General features: G+C 38.6%; 2 protein-coding genes across 3 annotated transcripts in view; one reads left to right on the forward strand and one right to left on the reverse strand.

Moving 5' to 3' along the window:
• tmem39a (transmembrane protein 39A) overlaps positions 1–9,274 on the forward strand; it is a 149,511-nt gene extending 140,237 nt beyond the window's left edge. For both annotated transcript variants that reach the window (XM_049470157.1, XM_022674843.2), the window contains exons 6-9: positions 2,554–2,881; positions 4,252–4,439; positions 6,026–6,146; positions 8,134–9,274. In XM_049470157.1, the coding sequence (XP_049326114.1) occupies positions 2,554–2,881; positions 4,252–4,439; positions 6,026–6,146; positions 8,134–8,373 (877 nt within the window). In that variant the 3' untranslated portion in view covers positions 8,374–9,274. The remainder of the gene's footprint in view (positions 1–2,553; positions 2,882–4,251; positions 4,440–6,025; positions 6,147–8,133) is intronic.
• Positions 9,275–11,978: 2,704 nt separating this feature from the next.
• Positions 11,979–17,670, reverse strand: LOC103041498 (serine protease 23). The gene is made up of 2 exons (XM_007254834.4): positions 17,415–17,670; positions 11,979–14,078 (listed from the first exon to the last, which is right to left on the reverse strand). Exon 2 carries the CDS (start codon positions 14,063–14,065, stop codon positions 12,905–12,907), a length of 1,161 nt encoding a protein of 386 aa, XP_007254896.2. The 5' UTR covers positions 14,066–14,078; positions 17,415–17,670; the 3' UTR covers positions 11,979–12,904.
• Between the last annotated feature and the right edge of the window lie 1,382 nt (positions 17,671–19,052).

Consider the following 19,052-nt stretch of genomic DNA (forward strand, 5'->3'; position numbering starts at 1 on the left):
AGACACTCATCTCGCAAGACAAGACATGATACTGGGTTCACAAGAACGAGATGAGATAAAATTTTTAAATATATAAAAAAAAATTGATCACTTGAAAAATAGAGTTTTATTTGACAATCACATAATGCAACTCAGCTGACTATTTTCTCTTACAAATTGAGTCTTTAAAAAAAAAAAATATATATATATATATATATAAACAATAAAAATTAAACTTTTCTAGGTCCTTCATAGTGCAAACAATAAGGGCAAACCACAACCAGTCATATTAAGCCTCAAACCAGTCATATGTTAAATCTCTTGTAACTTAACTATATATATATATAACTATAACCCGTGATATTAAGACTGTGTTTTTGTATTGTGCTTGTATTAGCAGCAGTGTACGGCACGATATTTTCAGTGCTTACATATGGTTTGTGTCTTGTCGGTCACTTACTGATTTATTGTTTCTACTGGGAAGCCTAAAATGCAGCCAGACATGTAACTTAAATGTAGCGGGAGCATCTTCTTTGTGAATGCCCAAATTTTCTTCTTCTGCTGAGAGCTGCTCTTACTGCTCAACCACCACACTCACTGCTATTGCTACCGTGTTGCCAGATCCCTCTTAAAAAATCCATACAATGTTTTTTTTCTCCTTCCTACGAGACAGGTTAAGCTTGAGATCTCGTGCCACAAGATCTCATCACACCCCTAGTTAAAAGCGTGTCGTATACATAGCACCTCCACCATCACTGCCCACCTCAAGGGCATGGAAAAAGTTCAGGCTTAGGAATTTATCCACTATAAGCCCTGGATGCATCATCATTTATTAAAAAAAAACATGCCAACTTTTCCATGTCTTAGTATAAAAAAATATTATTTGTTTAATTCAGGGTTATTAATTTGCTAATTTTTAAAATGAACAAAAATCTGGTCCATATAAAGCCTGCTACTGTTTCACTGCGAGTGTGCACATGCTCACTGTATGGATGGATTAAATGCCGGTGGTCATATTCCATTAGTGTCCAGATATTGCAGCTGCTCTGGCCTGAGTGCAGTTTTTCGTTGTGTGGAGAGGAAATAAGTCAAATGTTCAAATGTTTCCACTGTGAGCCTGTATGCAAAACCTTTCTATGGGAATGCAGAGAATTTGTAGGAGGGCATGATCGTAAGAACCAATCAGAATTCTGCTTTTTTTTCCCTATAGTGCAACTGTAGAAGTTGCACACAGGCTTGCTATTGTTTCGCAGAGATCGAATCTGGCCTGATCATTTGTAATTTTGCAGATCAAAAATGCAACTGATGCAAATATAATGGCATGATGTTGAGCATAACAGAATACGGTACAATAAAATGCACAGGTTTATTAATAATATCACATGAAAAAAAGTCTGAGCCAAGCAGTATATTTAGTTAACAGTTATAGCACTAATAGTAATAGTGGCTTAAGCAACATTTTTACTTATTTAGTGTCTTGCAAAGATATTCATACCGCTTGAACGTCACGTTTCACATACTTAAATGTATTTTATAGAGATACACCAACGCAAAGTAGCACATAATTGTAAAGTGGAACGAAAATGATACATGATTTTCAATATTGTAATCAATTAAAATTTTCTGAAAAGTGTGATGTGCAAAAGTATTTAGCCCCTTTTACTCTGAAAACCTATAGTCCAGCTGTTGGTATTTTAGTCTCAGAGAACACTAGTAAACAAACAGCATCATGAAAACCAGGGAACTCACCAGAGGGGTCAGAGAAAAAGTTGTGAAGAAGTTTAAAGCAGGGTTAGGTTACAAAAACATTTTACAAGCTTTGAGCATCCCAAAAAGCACTGTTTAATCTATTAAGCAGGGAGAGCACTAGTCAGAGAAGCAGCCAAGAGACCTGTGGTCACTCTGGAGGAGCTGCAGAAATCCACAGCTCAGATAGGAGTTGTTCACTCCACAAATCTGGCCTTTATAGAAGAGTGGCAAGAAGAAGAAGCCAGAACTACAGTGGAATTGTTTAGATCAAACAGTATTCATGTGTTAAAATGGCCCAGTCAAAGTCCTGACCAAAATCCCATTGAGCTTCTGTGGCAAGACATGAAAATGGCTGTTCCCAGGCGTTCTTCATCCAGTTTGGTTTCTAGATACACAAAGCAGGTAGAGACATACCCCAAAAGACTTGCAGCTGTAATTGCAGCGAAAGATGATATAGGGGGGATGAATACTTTTGCACGTCACATTTTCAGATTTTTATTTGATTAAAATTTAGAAAACCATGTATCATTTTTTTCCACTGCACAATTATGTGCTACTTTGTGTTGATCTATTAATTAAAATCTCAATAAAATACATAAAATATGTTTGTGATTGTAAGGTAACAGTGTAAAAAAAGTTTTAAACCACTGTAAATACATTTGTGCTCAATAATGCAATATTAAAAATGTAACAATTTATCGTAGTGTAATACCACCTTGTCTTAATTCATCATCTCTTAGGGGCAGCAATGTCTGTGTGTTATAAAACTCATATTCTGCTTGTTAAGTATGCATTTAATGCGTTTAATTTTTCTCTCTCCGGCAGGTTTGGTGTTTACGTGCCGCTGTGCTGCTTTCACCAGGAGGGACGCTCACAGCCGACCCCCACTGACTGCAGCTTCTCCGAGCAGGAAGGGACGGACAGCTCTCTGCTTAGACCAAAGGACTTTCTGGCTCTCCTCCGCGAGAACCTGAGAGAGCAGTTCTCCAGCCCCACCCACGTCCCCGCCCACACCTGTCCCCCCTCACCTGAGCTCATCCGGAGCGAGGTGGAGGAGCTCAAGAGTGACTTTAACCGCCGAATTAAAGAAGTGCTCTTCAACTCACTCTTTAGCGCCTACTACGTAGCCTTCCTGCCGCTCTGCTTCGTCCAGGTAAGAACTCGCTTTAAAAAGAAAGGGGAAGTGGTGAACCCCTAAAACCACTAACCAGGTGATTTCTGCTGTGGTGAGTTCATTGTGAAAGGGTACTTCACATGAGAGAGCGCACTGTTCAGATTGGTTTAGAGTTACATGCTTGATATGTTATATTATGATTTTAAATTATTTTAACTTTAAATAATCTGAACATTTTGTAATCTTAAATTCTGTTATGTAGTGATTTGTAGTGTGTAGTCATTCTTCAGTTGTGACTTTACCATCATAAGCTTTTGTATTTATATATTTAGACTATGTGGATGCATTAAAAAACAAAATTGAACATTTTTGCTGAATACTTTTTTCTTTTGCAGTTGCAGGTTTTCATTTCATTTTTGTCACTTTTTTGTTGCACAAATTGAATAAACCATATGAAAAATTAGAAGTAACTTTTTTTTTTTTTTTCAGTAATTCAGTTCAAAATGTGAAACTCCTACGTTAAAAGATGTATAACACACAGAGTAATCTATTTTATGGAGAAGTGGATTTTATTTTCCAGCAGGACTTGGCACACTGCCCACACTGCTAAAAGTACCAATAGGTCTTATATAATATATAAATTTTCTGAAGTCCTTATGTTTGGGTTTTCATTGGCTGTAAGCCAAAATAATCATCAACAATAAAATAAGTAAGTACTTAAAATAGATCACTCTCAGTGTAATACATCTATATAATATGAGTTTCACATTTTGAAATGAATTACTGTAATAAAGTAACTTTTTAATGATATTTGACATTTCTTTTAGATGCACTAGTATGTTTGTCTTTTTTTTTTTACATAAAAGGTAATTAAAAAACTACAACTGGATTGAACAAAAGGACAAATGACTACAAAATGATTGAACACTGATCATGTTCAAAAACATCCTTTTATAAATTTACATCAGTATAAATTTTTCGGTCTTTTGATTTTTATTTTTTATTTTTTGGCCATATTTGGTTAAATACTTTTGGATACGGAATATTCATTGCATGCCTAAGCACTTAAACATATTTTGCCTGAAAAAAAAACATCCTATGTGGCCTTACAAGATGCTGCTTGAGAGAATCTAAAATGTGTTATGTTGTATTAGAGTCCTATGGATGGCTTGTGTGAAGAATACAAAAGGTTTTAAATGTATAGTTTGTTTTAAAATGTGTAAAATAGTAAAATGAAGGTGAAGACCCTTCTTCTAAATGAGAAGCATAATGTACTAATAAGGTATAAATTTCAGTAGCCAGGGAGACAGATTTGAGTTTGTCCTGCTGATGCAGCAGAAGATACTCAGTGTTTATTACAGTCTCTTATCAAAGTCTGACCTTTGCATCTTTATTGTTGTCTGTTTCAGAATACACAGTACTATGATATGCGATGGTCCTGCGAGCACTTGATCATGGTGTGGATCAATGCATTCGTCATGTTGATGAGCCAACTCCTGCCACCCAGCTACTGCGACCTGCTGCACCGCTCAGCAGCTCATCTGGGCCGCTGGCAACGGCTTGAGCACGGCTCCTACAGCAACGCACCACAGCATGTGTGAGTAGATCTGTTTAAACCTGCTGAGATAGTTCGCCACACAGCTGGAGGTCTTATATGTAGTAAGGCGCACATTTACTCACTAAATACTCACTAAATATTAACACTTTCCACATTTTCTGGGCATTTAAATTCCACATTCAGTTATTTCTTTTATTTTAAGGCATGGCAAAAATGATCAGAACCGGCTTTTTTGGTGGGGGGGGGGATCAGACTATTGACGAGTGACGAGACACTAATATGACGAGACGAGATACGATACTGGGTTCACGAGAACGAGACGAGATTTAAAAATAAAATGAAAAATAGATACTAGAAAATCATATAACGCAAACTTAACAGACCGGTTTCTCTCACACATTGATTCTCACACATTGATTCTATATAAAAATAAAACTTTTTTAGGTCTTATATAGTGCAAACAATAAGTGCAAACCACAACCAGTCATATTAAGACTATGCTTGCAGTGCAAACAGAGACAGAACTTTTATAAAATGCAGTACAGAGCTAAGGGATTAGTACAACTGCCTATGAAAGTCACATGTACGATTTACTTACAGTATTTACATAGGGTTTGTGTCTTGTTGGTCACTCTGTTACTGTTTATTGTTTATTGTTTCCACTGGAAAACTGTTTATTGTTTCCACTGGAGCCAAAATGCAGCCAATCATACAACTTTAAAAGGGGGTATGCAGCCTATGCGACGCATAGGGCCGCTGCACTAAAGGGGGCGCCAAATGAAAGCCCCAAATAAATTTTCTCTCAGAAGAAACAGCCAATCAGCTTGCTGGTTTTGCGGAGCGCGGTGGGCTTGTAATGACAGAACGTATCTCCTCCACCCCCTCCTGGAAAACACGTAGTAAATGGAGTCGTGCGGATGCGAGGGAAACCTGCCGTTGATCTCATAAAGACAATCTAAAAAAAGCGCCTAAAGAATTTCCTGGTTTTTACCATATTTTGATCATTAAATGTTCAGTTGAATAATTTTATATAAACAACAGAAGCTCCTTGTCAATCATTATCTACTGCCGACAATCATCTTAACAGACCTTTAATAAAGGGGTGGAAACTGCGTAGTAACCAATCAGGTTATTATATCTTATTCAGGATAAAACAGTTGGTATTGGTATCGGAACTCTGTATCGGTAAGAACAAAGTGGTATCGGTGCATCCCTAAACATAAGGACTCGCCCACTTCAAACTGACTCACTAAAGTTAATGCTTCATTACTCCACATGGTGGCGCTAATCTAATAAAAATAGACTACTCTTGCAATAAAGACAATTGGTTGTCAAATTCTGATTATGGTTGTGAAATCCATAATTGAGTATCACAGAATTACAGTATTTGTTACAGCATTGTTATCATGGGCAATTTAGCGTGATGAAACGTATCAAGAGGTGCCCTGTGATTCCCACCTCTAGTGTGTGATGTAGGTTTCAGATTAACATTTTTATCTGAAATATAATTACACTTTTAGCTGGATAGCTAGAAATTATTCTAAAAGTAAGACTTATGCTTTGAAGCTCACATTGTTGTACAGTGTGATAACCCCACGTCTGTTATTGTATGTTTTGTTCTTCAGGTGGTCAGAGAGCACCATCTGGCCTCAGGGTGTTCTGGTGCGACACAGCCGCTGTCTGTATAAAGCCGTGGGGCCGTACAACGTGGCCTTGCCCTCTGACGTCTCCCACGCCAGGTTTTATGTAAGTAACTCCTCTCTTGTCTTCAGTTTTTTCTTAGCCTGGATGTTCACATTGTTGAAGTTGGGCAGCTTTCAGTTCTACAATTAATAGAAAATTTAGGAAGAAATTTTATCTGAAGGGTTTTTCCGCTTTTGTTTCAGTTTTGCTTTTGGCATGTGGTTGGTTTTGACTTCACTGCTGCTCTTTAAAAACAATAAAATACTGACCCGACTAGGCTTAGGGTTAGTGTTAGGACTTGAGAGAGGTTTTCACTGTGGTTTTAGACTTCCTCTACCCTGTGTATACTTTTCATAAATAAGATTCAGTAAAATGTACACCAACATTAAATTCCTGACTTTTGTATTTCTGTTTTAAAGCTAAAATGATAAGAATTTGTTATTTTTATACAACAATATTTCTATATGTTTATTGTTGGTAGAAGTGGGTTTAAAGTTGAAAAGTTGAATCTTCATTTTAATGACCCGTTATAGATTTATATAAACCAGAGGTCAAATTTACATTTGGACTGTTTTTCCTGTGTTTTAGCGTCATTCTTCTGCAGAGCTGGAGAGCAGCTGCAGCTAGAGTATAGACCATCAGTTCCAAAACATGCTGTAGTTTTAGAGAAGATAAAGTTTTTTCCCCTTAAACTTACTAAAGCCTGATACACTAGAAGTGTCAGTAAATGTATGATATCTTACTCATGTTTGGCAACAAGTTAGTGCTTTACTTTCCACCGCTCCACCTTAAATGCACTAGTCCAGCAGATTTAAAACATGCTGTAGCTGTAAAGAAGCGAGTGGTCCAGCAGTCTAAAGCGCTGCCACTATGAGCAGGAGGTTGCAGGTTCGAACCCCCGTTCATGCAGCTTTGCCATCAAGCTGCCGGCGCTCAGAGGGAGCAAAATTGGCCCTGCTCCCTCCAGGTGGGTAGATGGTGCTCTCTCCCCACATCACTCCACAGGGGCGTCTGTGAGCTGATGTATCGAAACCGAGCCTCTGCGCTTTCCTCAGAGCGCGCTGGCTGCTCGGTAATGCTGCATCAGCAGCAGCTTGAAAAGAAGCGGTGGCTGGCTTCACATGTATCGGAGGAAGCACGTGTTAGTCTTCACCCTCCTGGTGTGTTGGGGCAATACTACTGATAGGGGGAGTCCTAATGAGTGGGTTGGGTAATTGGCCGTGTAAATTGGGGAGAAAAATGAAAAAAAAAAAAAAAAAGTTTGAATTTGAGTTAGAATTTTTTTTTTATTATAGTTTTATTAGTTTAGCAGGTTGGCCGCGTGTGAGGCTAGGAAACCCAGCTAAGGGGGATTAGCTTCCCCAGTGATTTAGCTAACCCGCTAAGCTAACGGTGGATTCAGACGGTCAGGTCTTACTTTAAATAAAGTACAGGCGAAAACAACACTGAAAAACAACCTAAAACATTGTTGAATGTACTAATTTGATAAACAAAGTCAGCAGTGAGTGTAAATACAGAAGAAAGTTACCTACATGTTTACGGAAACTCCCTGCAGTGCGACTCCTCTTCTCCAGCTCACTCCAGCCAGAGGGTGGTGCTCGCGAGGATGGTCTTGCGAGATAAACAGGAAAATGGGCTATTTCTGTAGATCAATTTGGGTTTATATGAATCGATATCTGATGATTCATATGAAGATCGATTTTAAATCGAAGAATCGATTTTTTAAACACACCCCTACATACTGCACAGTTCTGGTAATAAAATACTGGTCTTTGCTCTGCTGACAAGAGATGACTGTGCTTAAATTTTGTACTTACATTTTCTTGTATCCGTCCAAATAAAAGTTATCGTGACTGGGCTTTTTGAGACATTACTACTGTAGTAATGTAGGTGAAGAACTGAAGTGTAGGCAATTGTTTACAGGGATAAAGGAGCTAAAAGTGCATTAAAATATTTAGATTAAGCTACTTCTACTTTTCTGTACATAATCTTGTTGTATTTCACCTTCTTTTGTTTACGATTTGTCCTTTTTTCTGTTTTCTCTCATCAGTTCTTGTTTCATAAGCCATTGCGGATCCTGAACCTGCTGATCGGGATCGAGTCGAGCGTGGTGCTCTACCAGCTGTATTCTCTGCTGCGCTCCGAGCGCTGGAACCACACGCTGTCGCTGGGCCTCATCCTCTTCTGCAACTACTACGTTCTGTTCAAGCTGCTGCGGGACCGCATCGTGCTGGGCAAGGCCTACTCCTTCCCACTCAGTGGAAACGGCCTGGGCCTGAAGTCTCAGTGAGGCCCCGGCCAGCAGCTTCGGAGGACCAGAGCGTGTGCAGAGGAGGGAAAAAAAGGGGTTAAAAAAAAAAAGGAATGACTGTGAAACTCCTCCAGCTGTTTATTTTGATACGGTTCTATTTTCATGCAATGTTTATATCTATTTAAGAAAATATTTTTATTTTGTATACTGTTACACGAATGAACACGGGGCATTACGTTTCTGCAACGTGATGTCATTTCCTCCCCCGTGCGAAATTTTGACAAGAAAAAAGGTAAAATATATAAATAAAAGGAGAAAAAAAAAGAGAAAAGTATCGCAGACGGGGAGGAGTGTCGAGGCCTTGTAGCATGCGTCTCACACGACGTCCGAATTCCGCCAAAGATGTTCTTAAACAGGCAGTCAGTCTTGAGCGAGAGGAGAGAGAGAAAGAAGGAGAGGAGCTCAAACGACCAATCAGAACAGAAGACTGAGAAGAGGATGGAAAGTATCCAGTCCATTGCCTGTGTAGTGAATGCTGTATTGTATTGTTTGTTTTCATTACATTACTGTATTTTATGATTAATATCTGTTTATAGCGTGATATTGCTGCATTTTATCAGACTTCAGTTTTTTTTGTTTAGTTTTGTTTCTGTTTTGTTTTGGTCAGTTGCTTTCTTTTTTTTTTGTTTGTTTTTTTGTTCTTTTGGAAGCTTATGCAGCAGCGACTTTGTTTTCCCTGTTTATTCATGTCTATCTCTGTGCCAAAACCCAGGATGCTGTGGAAGCCTTCCTCGGTTAATGTGTTCATCATTCTTCATGGGCGTGGCCATGTGGATGCAGGGCGGGGCCCATGGTCTGTCCAGCTTGCAGTATTTGACACAATGCAACATTATTTCAAAATGCCATGGCATCCAGAATAAACAAAAATGGTTTAATTCTCCCTTCGTCTCACTGTGTGTGCATGAAAAGTGGTTGTGTGTGCAGTAAAGAATAAGTGATTACGCTGGTGAAGAATGCAGACACTTAAAAATTGTGGTCACAAGATAATGTCTCCTTTATGCTGTGTGTTTTAAATGGTGAGACTGTGAGCCAGACAACATGGTGTGTAAACAGTAAATATGTACAATGCTGCTTACAGGCTGCAAAATATATTGTTTCAGCAATATATTCAATACATCCTGCAATATTCACAACACAGGATGTGAAATATCTTGTGCAATGTCGAATTACATTTTAAAACTTTCTTTTCTGTTTGATACAAAAAAAAAACTTCTACCCTGTTCTCAGTTTCCATGTAGATTATATACAACTCTGGAAAAAAAAAATATTAGACCACTTCAAAAATAATCAGTTTCTCTGATTTTTGCTATTTATAGGTTTATGTTTGAGTAAAATGAACATTGCTGTTTTATTCTATAAACTACGAACAACATGTCTCCCAAATTCCAAATAAAAATATTGTAATTTAGAACATTTATTTGTAAAAAAATGGGAAATTGCTGAAATAACAAAAAAGAAGAAAACAAGTTCATATTCATAGTTTTAAGAGTTCAGAAATCAATTTTTGGTGGAATAACCATTGTTTTAATCAGTTTCCATGCTTTTTGGCATGTTCTCCTCCACCAGTCTTACACTTTGCTTTTGGATAACTCCTGGTGCAAAAATTCAAGCAGTTCAGTTTGGTTTGATGACTTGTGATCGTCCATCTTCCTCTTGATGATATTCCAGAGGTTTTCAATTTGGTAAAATCAAAGAAACTCATCATTTTTAAGTGGTCGCTTGTTTTTTTTTCCAGAGCTGTATATGGTATATGCCCAACATCATTTATTTTACTCCAATCTTTGAAACACAGTATGTCATTAATATTGCAGTATAAGGCTAGATGATTTGGCCAATTTTTATATCGCATTATAATTCTTAAAGGAGAAGCATTATATTTTCATAACATGATCAGCAGTAATCCTCGGGTATTAAGAAAACATGCTGAGTTTAAGCACTTGCAGCTCTTGTTAGTAAGTATTTTCCTATTTAAAATGTGTTTAGCCTGAGCTTTAGCCTCTGAATCTGCCCACTGCCATTCCCCCAGTCTCATTTCCACACTCCAGTTTGCCAGGTATAGACAACACCATGCAAACAGTGTGCTGCAGCCATGGAAACAGGTAAGCTGCCTATTCTTCTGCTGAATAGGTAATCACTGAGCTTCAGTAAGGTTGCTGTCCATAGCTGGGTAATTTAGCACCACCAATAGCGTAGTAGAGACGGGCATTTTTGACACTAAAACAAATATACACACAATGATCAGCAACAGAGTAAGACTTACATTCAGTCGCTTGCCACTGTGTGTCAATATGGCAACCCGAGTGAGCTCTGCAGCAGAAAACTCTCTCCAGTGTTTGGAAATTGGTCTCCCGTTAAAAATTCACACTTACTTGCATTTGTTATTGAATTTCTATGTGTAATGTACATAAAAGAGCACGCTAATATTCTAATTTAGTCGCTGTCCAATAAAAAAAAAATAATCAAAACAGCAACGTTTCAGGAGAACTACAATGGAAGTCAATGTAAAAAAAAAAAGTTTATTTCAGGTCATTTTGAAGTATTTCTATTGGACCGTTCATCAAGAAATGGTACAGTTTGTGTTCAAATTATGTAGTAAATTAATAATCGACAAAAATGGAGAAACTTGTTTTTCATTGGACAGCGACGATATATAACCATAATTATAGAGCAGCCATTGCTCCACATATTTGCTGCACATCAAATCAAATGGTTGATTGATTAATTAAAAAAATATATCCCCATAACAAAATGTATCTCAATATGATCAAATATCGTCATATTGCCCATCTCTACTGAAAATAATATATATTCTTTTCAGTTTTTCAGCTCTAATACCCACGTTTAGGTGTTTTTGCATTATATATAACCAAATGGGACAAAAGGTAAAAGTAATTTATTAAATGTATTATTTTATTCCTCTTCCATTTTAATTTTAAAAGGTGTGCTGGTATTAGCATGTAATGAAGTATTACAGTTTATATGTATCTTGGCATGTTCTCCTCCACCAGTCTTACACACTGCTTGTGGATATCTTTATGCCACTCCTGGTGCAAAAAATGTAAGCAGTTCAGTTTGGTTTGATGGCTTGTGATCATCCATCTTCCTCTTGATTATATTCCAGAGGTTTTCAATTTGGTTAAATAAAAAAAAAATATATATATATAATTTTTAAGTGGTCTCTTATTTTTTTCTAGAGCTGTATCTACTAAATTTAGATTATGTATAAGCCCAAAAGAATTTATTTTACTCCAATCTTTGAAACACAGTATGACATTAATATTGCAGTATAAGGCTAGATGATATGGCCAAATTGTATATCGCCATATAATTCTTAAAAAAGAAGTATTATATTTTTATAACAAGATGAATCCTCAGATATTAAGTAAACATTCTGAGTTTAATTACAGACCGCTCTTGTTGGCAAGTATTTTTCTATTTAAACTGTGTTTAGCCTGAGTTTAAGTCTATGAAGTAATGAAGTATCTGTTACAGATAAACAGTTTTTTGCTGTGTTTTCCCCCTCTCTTAAACCGGTTAATACCTTTTGTGGCATAAGTAATAAAATAAAAATTTGTGACCAACAGTGACATTTGGAAACATCGCTTATTCCAAAGCATTTAATGCTTTATTTGTAAAGTACAATTTGAATGATCATCCCAACATGGTAATGACATTAATGAAGAAAGTAGAAATATAAATTCAAAGTGCTTTGGGAGCAAACATTGGCATATGAAACTTGCTTGATATACTTAAATACCACTTTGTTTTGTCTTTCATGCATTTGCTGTTATTTTGCCCCATTAAAATAAAAGTAACGTTCTTTTTACTTCTCTGATCAGTGTAAAATAAAGGGCAGCACCACATTCACCACTATTAGAATAAGAGGTGAAAACTGCTTTTCTGTTTTTGACCACAAGGGGTAGCTAGCAGAACAGAAATAGAAATAGAAACGGATACTACCTCACTTGGGGACGTTCTTTACAGTAGTCAAGACTTATGCATGTTTGTATAGTTGTGTGTATATAACTGTTTTTTTTTTTAAAGCACCTTTGGTTAACATTCTTTGCAGTACATTCTTTCACACAAAAGAGAACATTTACAAAGGTTTACAGAGAAAAAGTAGATTCAGTGCTTTCTACAGAAGAAGTCCACAGATGATATTATTAAACAGATTTGATGCAGTTACCGTCTTTCTGCCATTTTTTTATTTTAAGAGTCTTGTCTTTCTTTCCATCTATGCATAGTGGTTTGCTGGTTTTGAGCCTTACCAAAATAATCTTAATAGGAGTGAAATGTGTGTGATTGTTTGGTTAGGTAAATAATTATGGAGACTACAGTTTCTGAGCAAGAATGAGCATGAATTCTGAATATATACAGTATGTGTTTTATATGTTTTACTCCTTTTTTTCAGTGCTTATGTGCCAGTGTTTTATGAATGATGCATTAAATGATGCATTGACCTTTGAAGCTTTGAAGCGAATAGTTAATAGAATAGTGCTGAAACCTTCGTTTAGCCGTCTCTGCAGTCCACATAGTTCCCTTTGATCCAGTAGCAGATCTGGGCGTATTTGAGGGGAGTGATGCGCACCGCCACATTAAACTCCTGGGGGGCGCCATTGAGGTCCACCCACTGGTGTCCTGAAAAGACACCAATCACCTTCCGCTCCCAGCGGCGACGTTTGCGGTCCCACATCCGGGCGTAAACGCCCGAGCCGCTTGCTCCAGGTTGGGCGTCGCAGTGTTGATACAAAAGGTCGTAGGTTTCGTCCCCAGCCCTGCAAAAGCGGTAGACCAGCTGTCCCGGTCGGTCGTTGTCAAAGCCGGAGAACTGCACTCGACTCCCAGGTAGCTGCTTGGCAGAGGGGCTGACTCCCAACTTCATGTGCCTTCGCTTGTGCGCCTTCTTGAGCTCCAGAAGGGCGTAGTCGTAGTCCATCCCAATGTCGTTGGCATTGCCCTTTATCCAGCCCTTGGGCACATGGGTCCTCTTGACTCGAATCCATTGGAACTTCATCTTGTCCGCTGGAGGACTTTTGCTTTTTGCCGAGCTGCTGCCGTTAACTAGCGAATCCTTTTGCCGTGGCTTGAGGAAGCCAACTCTGAGCCTCTGCGCTCCCTTGACGTAGTTTTTTCCATCGTGGACGCAGTGGGCTGCCGTGAGGACATGCTTGTCTCCCACCAGCGTGCCTGAGCACCCAGTAGACAGTTTCACAGCCGTCGAGAAGGGATAGTTCTGCAGGAAGTCCAGACCTACGATGCTGAATCGCCCGTCGTGCCCGAAGATCTGGCGCTTGGCTCTGGAGCGCCCTTGCTCAGCCGCAGGGCTCTTGCGGAAGGAGTTCGGGTCAAAGCCGTAGATTCCCACAACTGTCTCGGTCAGCTGGCCGTCGGAGTGGAGAGTCTCGTAGGACAGGAAGCGCCGCAGGTCCCAGTAGCTGGGGGTCGGGGCATGCTTGTGACACTCTGGGCCGCAAGAGGAGGTCACCTCCAGCTGAGCTGGCCCGAGAAAGTGAGGGGGCGGACGCTCCTCGATCTGCTGGGGAAGGACAACCGGCACACGCTGCAGAGGCCACTGGGGCCTGTCGGGGGAACCTGGCCTAGCGCAGAGTAGAAGAAGCAGGACGAGCTGGATGGGGTGGAGCAGGCGTGCCTGGTAAAGGAAGGACGCCATCGCAGTAGTAAACCTGTGGGAGGTTTGGGGAGCAAATGGAGAAAACACAAGAAACAAGAAAATTAGCTTTGGTTCCAAGATTGCAGACGACCTTTTCATTACTGAAGTAAAAGAGTCTCATTTTCTTGCTTAAAGCTTAAAAGAACAATCAGCAATAAATATGAGCGTGTGTGTGATACTGGCTACAGGAGTCCAATTTCCAAAGACTAGGTAAAGTGGTTGCAATAAGTAAATAGTAAATATTTGCATTTGCAATGCCAATAATACTCGTCTCTACTACTCTACTAGTGGTGGTGGTAAATTACTTAGCAATGGTACGAAACCTTAGTGAAGCTCAGTGATTACCTGTTCAATGTCCATGGCTTTAGCACACTGTTTGGGTGATATTGTCTATACCCGGTCACCTGGGGTGTGGAAATGGAACCATGTGAATGGTGGTGGGAAGATTTGGATGCCAATATCCAATGATACACCCTGATCACGTTATGAATCCTTAATTCTCCTGTTTTTTGGCCTCTTAAGTCTAATTTTAGAAGACTTGTTGTCATTTAATCTCTTAAACTTGGAAGTCAGACTGTGCCTTGTGGGACATCCCTGAGCTAAAAACTCATCCCTGAGCTACACCGACTGACTGTCCTGCTCCACTCTCTACGGCTGTTTCATATTTATCTATGATAATCTGGTGGAGAACTGAGGAGAATAGCAAACACTGTCCTCACTCACACTGTCTGTCTGGGGCTGCACACTGAGACTGCTGAAATATGGTGCGAACCGAGCAGTGTGATATTTTTAGCCAGTGTTTAAGCAGGCCCTGGAATTATGAGCTGTAATGAAATTTCATCAGTTGTGTGAATTCCAGACACTAAGAAGCAACACTAATATAGCCAGTATAGCCATATTAATCATATTCTTCTGTTCTGAAGTTGGGTCAAGCTCTCTGTGTTCGTTTGGCGCCACACGGTTCACTCCAGAGGCTGGAAATGGTTTAATGCTGTGTGTGTGTGTGTGTGTGTTGGGAGGGGGTGGAAGCTGCACATTCTACGCCTACTCTTAGCATTAGCGCCTGGGACACTGTCTCTGCACTGAGCTTGTCACGGTGGTCTGCTGCCACTATATCCCAAATTTTAACTTAGATTAAAGCTACATGCAAAATGACGATTGCTGTCTTGGCTGAACTTTCCACAAACATGGAAGGTATGCGTTGGAGGAATGCTGATCTCCCAGAATTCCTCATGGATAGACCTCTGAACACAAGATTATTTAGTGTGGTTTTAAGCAGTGGTTATCAAACCAGCCCCGAGGGACCTCCAGAGGATCCACATTTTTGCATATTTTTGTCTCTGGGGACTGTTTTGAGAACATCCAGCATGAAGAAACATTTACTTTAAAAGTTCTAAATGAGTTTTGTCTCCTCGTGTTTAATAAAATAGATTTTTGTCCACTGCCACGCACCAATCCATAATTACACTTTAATCCATGGAGATCCATGTAAACACAACAGCGAGTGGAAATGGAGGAGCTACTGAACACGATGTCATGTGACTGAGAAAGCCAAAAAACTCACTGGTCCTCCTGTTTTTTCAATTATAGTCCGGATGCAAGAGTTTAATCACTCTAGAAGAAGTACAAGTGTGAAATACTTTTCAGGGACATCCCCCTGAGAAATTAACCCAGTCCTTTTTAGTGGCTTTTTAGTGGCAGAACTAAAATCTGATTGAACAACTTATGAACATATTTTAAAAGCCCAATGATGAAAGCTAGCCAGACTTTGGGGAAAAACAATAAAGAGAGTCACAATTTGCACAGAATCAACTACACAACAAGCTGTGATGGGTTAAGTAGAAAAGGTTCTCAAATCATCACCTCTTGATGATCAGAGCAGGAAAACACTGTAAAAATGCACAGAGAGATCAGATGTTTCCTAATGCTGACCACTGCACAGATCCCCTGCTTTATTAACCCTCTGGACATAATCTACTAATACTGCATTCAGAGAGTAAAGGACCAAAAATATCCGAGACCCAATAGAAGATGCCATGGGTGGAAAACACAAACAATTGTACCCTTTAACATTCTGCTCAACTTTTTTGTAGAGCACATTTTTAGTGATTAATCTGATTGAAGAAGAAAGTGTTGAACTTTACTCAACCTAAATTGTATCATCTCAACCAATCAGATGAGCATTGTTAGGCTAAAAAAAAAAAGAATGCACCGAATGCACAGTCACAGAGAAGGGTAAATTTGTTTAAAAAGTTAGGCAAGTTATCAATTTTAATCAAATCAAATCAAATCAAATATAGCACACTTAAAAATGTTGTACTCATTTTCATCACAAATTACCATCTCAAACATTTGGTAGAGCTGTATACTTCAAAAATTGGGGTTTTAAGAAAACATCAAGTGTTGTTAATATTGCCCCATAGGAATTAAAAATACAGAAAATGTATTGTTTTTTTTCTTTGTAACAACATTTAAGGGTTAGTGTACTTAATTTACGTCTACATTCAGAATGCATTTAATGCAAAAAAAAAAAAAAAAGATTAATGACACTCATAGTTATTGCTCAATCTATGCAATCTTTTTTCTTATAATAATTGATATGTTTTACAGCAAGTAGTTGTTGGATTTTGGTACATTTTATTAATTCTACACAGAAAAATATATTTTTTAAAACTCTTGTATTTGGTATATAGTGCTCTACATAGATACTTTTTACACCTTACACCTTAATTTGAACATTCAATGTTCTTATTACAATCCTAAAAGGCAGATATAAATGATTGATTATTTTATTTTAGGTCTAACCAAATTCTTATCAGTGATGAATGAAATTATCCTTAACTGTTCTTAACTACTTGCGACATGGTAGCCACTACACCCCAGAACAAAACAATAGTATTATATACAGCTCTGAAAAAAGAGACCACTTAAAATGATGAGTTTCCTTGATTTTACCAAATTAAAAACCTCCTGGAATATAATCAAGAGGAAGATGGATGATCACAAGCCATCAAACCAAGCTGAACTACTGCTTAATTTTTTGCACCAGGAGTGGCATAAAGTTATCCAAAGCAGTGTGTAAGACTGGTGGAGGAAAACATGCCAAGATGCATGAAAACTGTGATTAAAAAACAGGGTTATTCCACCAAATATTGATTTTTGAACTCTTAAAACTTTATGAATATGAACTTGTTTTCTTTGCATCATTTAGGTCTGAAAGCTTTGCTTCTTTTTCGTTGTTTCAGCCATTTCTTATTTACTGCAAATAAATGTCAGTTCTACACACACCACTAAACCATTAAAAAGAATTTAGTTTTGTTTAAATGAAGTAAAATAATCAGTTTTTCACCTGTAACAGTGATCCTCCAAAGGGGGCAGGTGTCACAGAGAGGGTCCTCTGATGAGAAAACCTGAAGAAAGTGTAGATTTTAAAAGGAGGAGGAGTGGAAACCGGTTTTGAGCCTTTCTCCTCTCCCTCCTTCCTCAGCTCTCATCCCGCGCGCTGCCCCCATACACACTTCCACAGACCCGCGCGCGCCGCGACCCCCGAGTCCATCAGAGACTGCCGAACCTCACCAGCCTCCAGCCTCAGCTCTCACCCTCACACACACCACGTGACACCACCGCGCGCCCGCACGCACACACACACAAGCCCCGCCCCCTCTACTGCGCCAGAATTCGCTTAAAAAGGCGATTGGCTTAATTTCAAACTTGAACATAAAAACGTATATTTTTATTTTTTGATTCCAAAAACAAACATCTTAAATTTATTGTGTTTTTTCAATTATTGCTGCAAAATTTTATGTTCATTCAAGAAAAAATCTAAACATGCTCCTAAAATTATACTGGGGGCCTGCACTGGGACAGGGTACAATTTTCCAGCTTTCCACTGGTTATTTGCATTCTGATCTATGATTGGCTAGTAGTCCACAATCACTTTTTTGAAAGCATCAGTGACTGGCATTCAGCTCTTGTTCTTCATGTGGTCTACTGTTTACTTTAAATGCTTTTTAGTGGGTAAAACTACAGGGGATATACAGCTCTGGAAAAAAGAAAAGACCTGAATCAGTTTCTCTGATTTTGCTATTTATAGGTAGATGAACCTATTGTATTATTCTATAAACTACAGACAACATTTCTCTCGAATTAGAAATAAAAAATATTGTCATTTAAAGCATTTATTTGCAGAAAATGAGAAATGTCTAAATTTTTTAAGAGTTTTAAGAGTTCAGAAATCAATATTTGGTGGAATATCCCTGGTTTTTAATCACAGTTTTCACGCATCTTGGCATGTTCTCCTCCACCAGTCTTACACACTGCTTTTGAATAACTTTATGCCACTCCTGGTGCAAAAATCAAGCAGTTCAGTTTGGTTTGATGACTTGTGTTCATCCATATTTCCTCTTGATTATATTCCTGAGGTTTTCAGTTTCCAGAGCTATATATAATTTCAAGTTAGAAGGGGGTAAAACATGTCATTACATTTTATTTACACTGCTGCCAATTTTTGAATGTATAGTAAACATTCAGTAAAAACTTTAGTTAATTCGGTTTGTGTGTTTCCACAGTCTGGTCAGTGATTTAAGACTGAATCTGGAAGCCCAGCATCCCTGCACTTTCTTGTGTTTTCTCTTCGTTGAACACACCTGATTCAACTAATCAACTGATTAACAGCCTGTTATTAAGTTAAATTATGTGTTTTAAAGCAGAAAAACACTAAAATGTGCAGGACAGTGGGCCTCCAGCACCAGGGTTGAGAAACCCTGATTTAAGATCCAACCATTTTCCCACGACCACAAATTTAGGCTGTGTCTTGTGTCCAGGGTTGAAAGACATGTAATCCATCCTAAGAGACTTTGCTGTAGGCCTTCGGAGAATTTACAAGGATGTTTTGACTTGTGCCCAAAGCAACTGGGCACGTCAGTGTTTGGGAACAAAACAACACAGTAGTGCATACTGTACATACTTTACTAAAAACAGTAGGGTC

Source organism: Astyanax mexicanus, chromosome 21, assembly GCF_023375975.1.
Source record: "Astyanax mexicanus isolate ESR-SI-001 chromosome 21, AstMex3_surface, whole genome shotgun sequence".
Classification (NCBI taxonomy): domain Eukaryota; kingdom Metazoa; phylum Chordata; class Actinopteri; order Characiformes; family Acestrorhamphidae; genus Astyanax; species Astyanax mexicanus.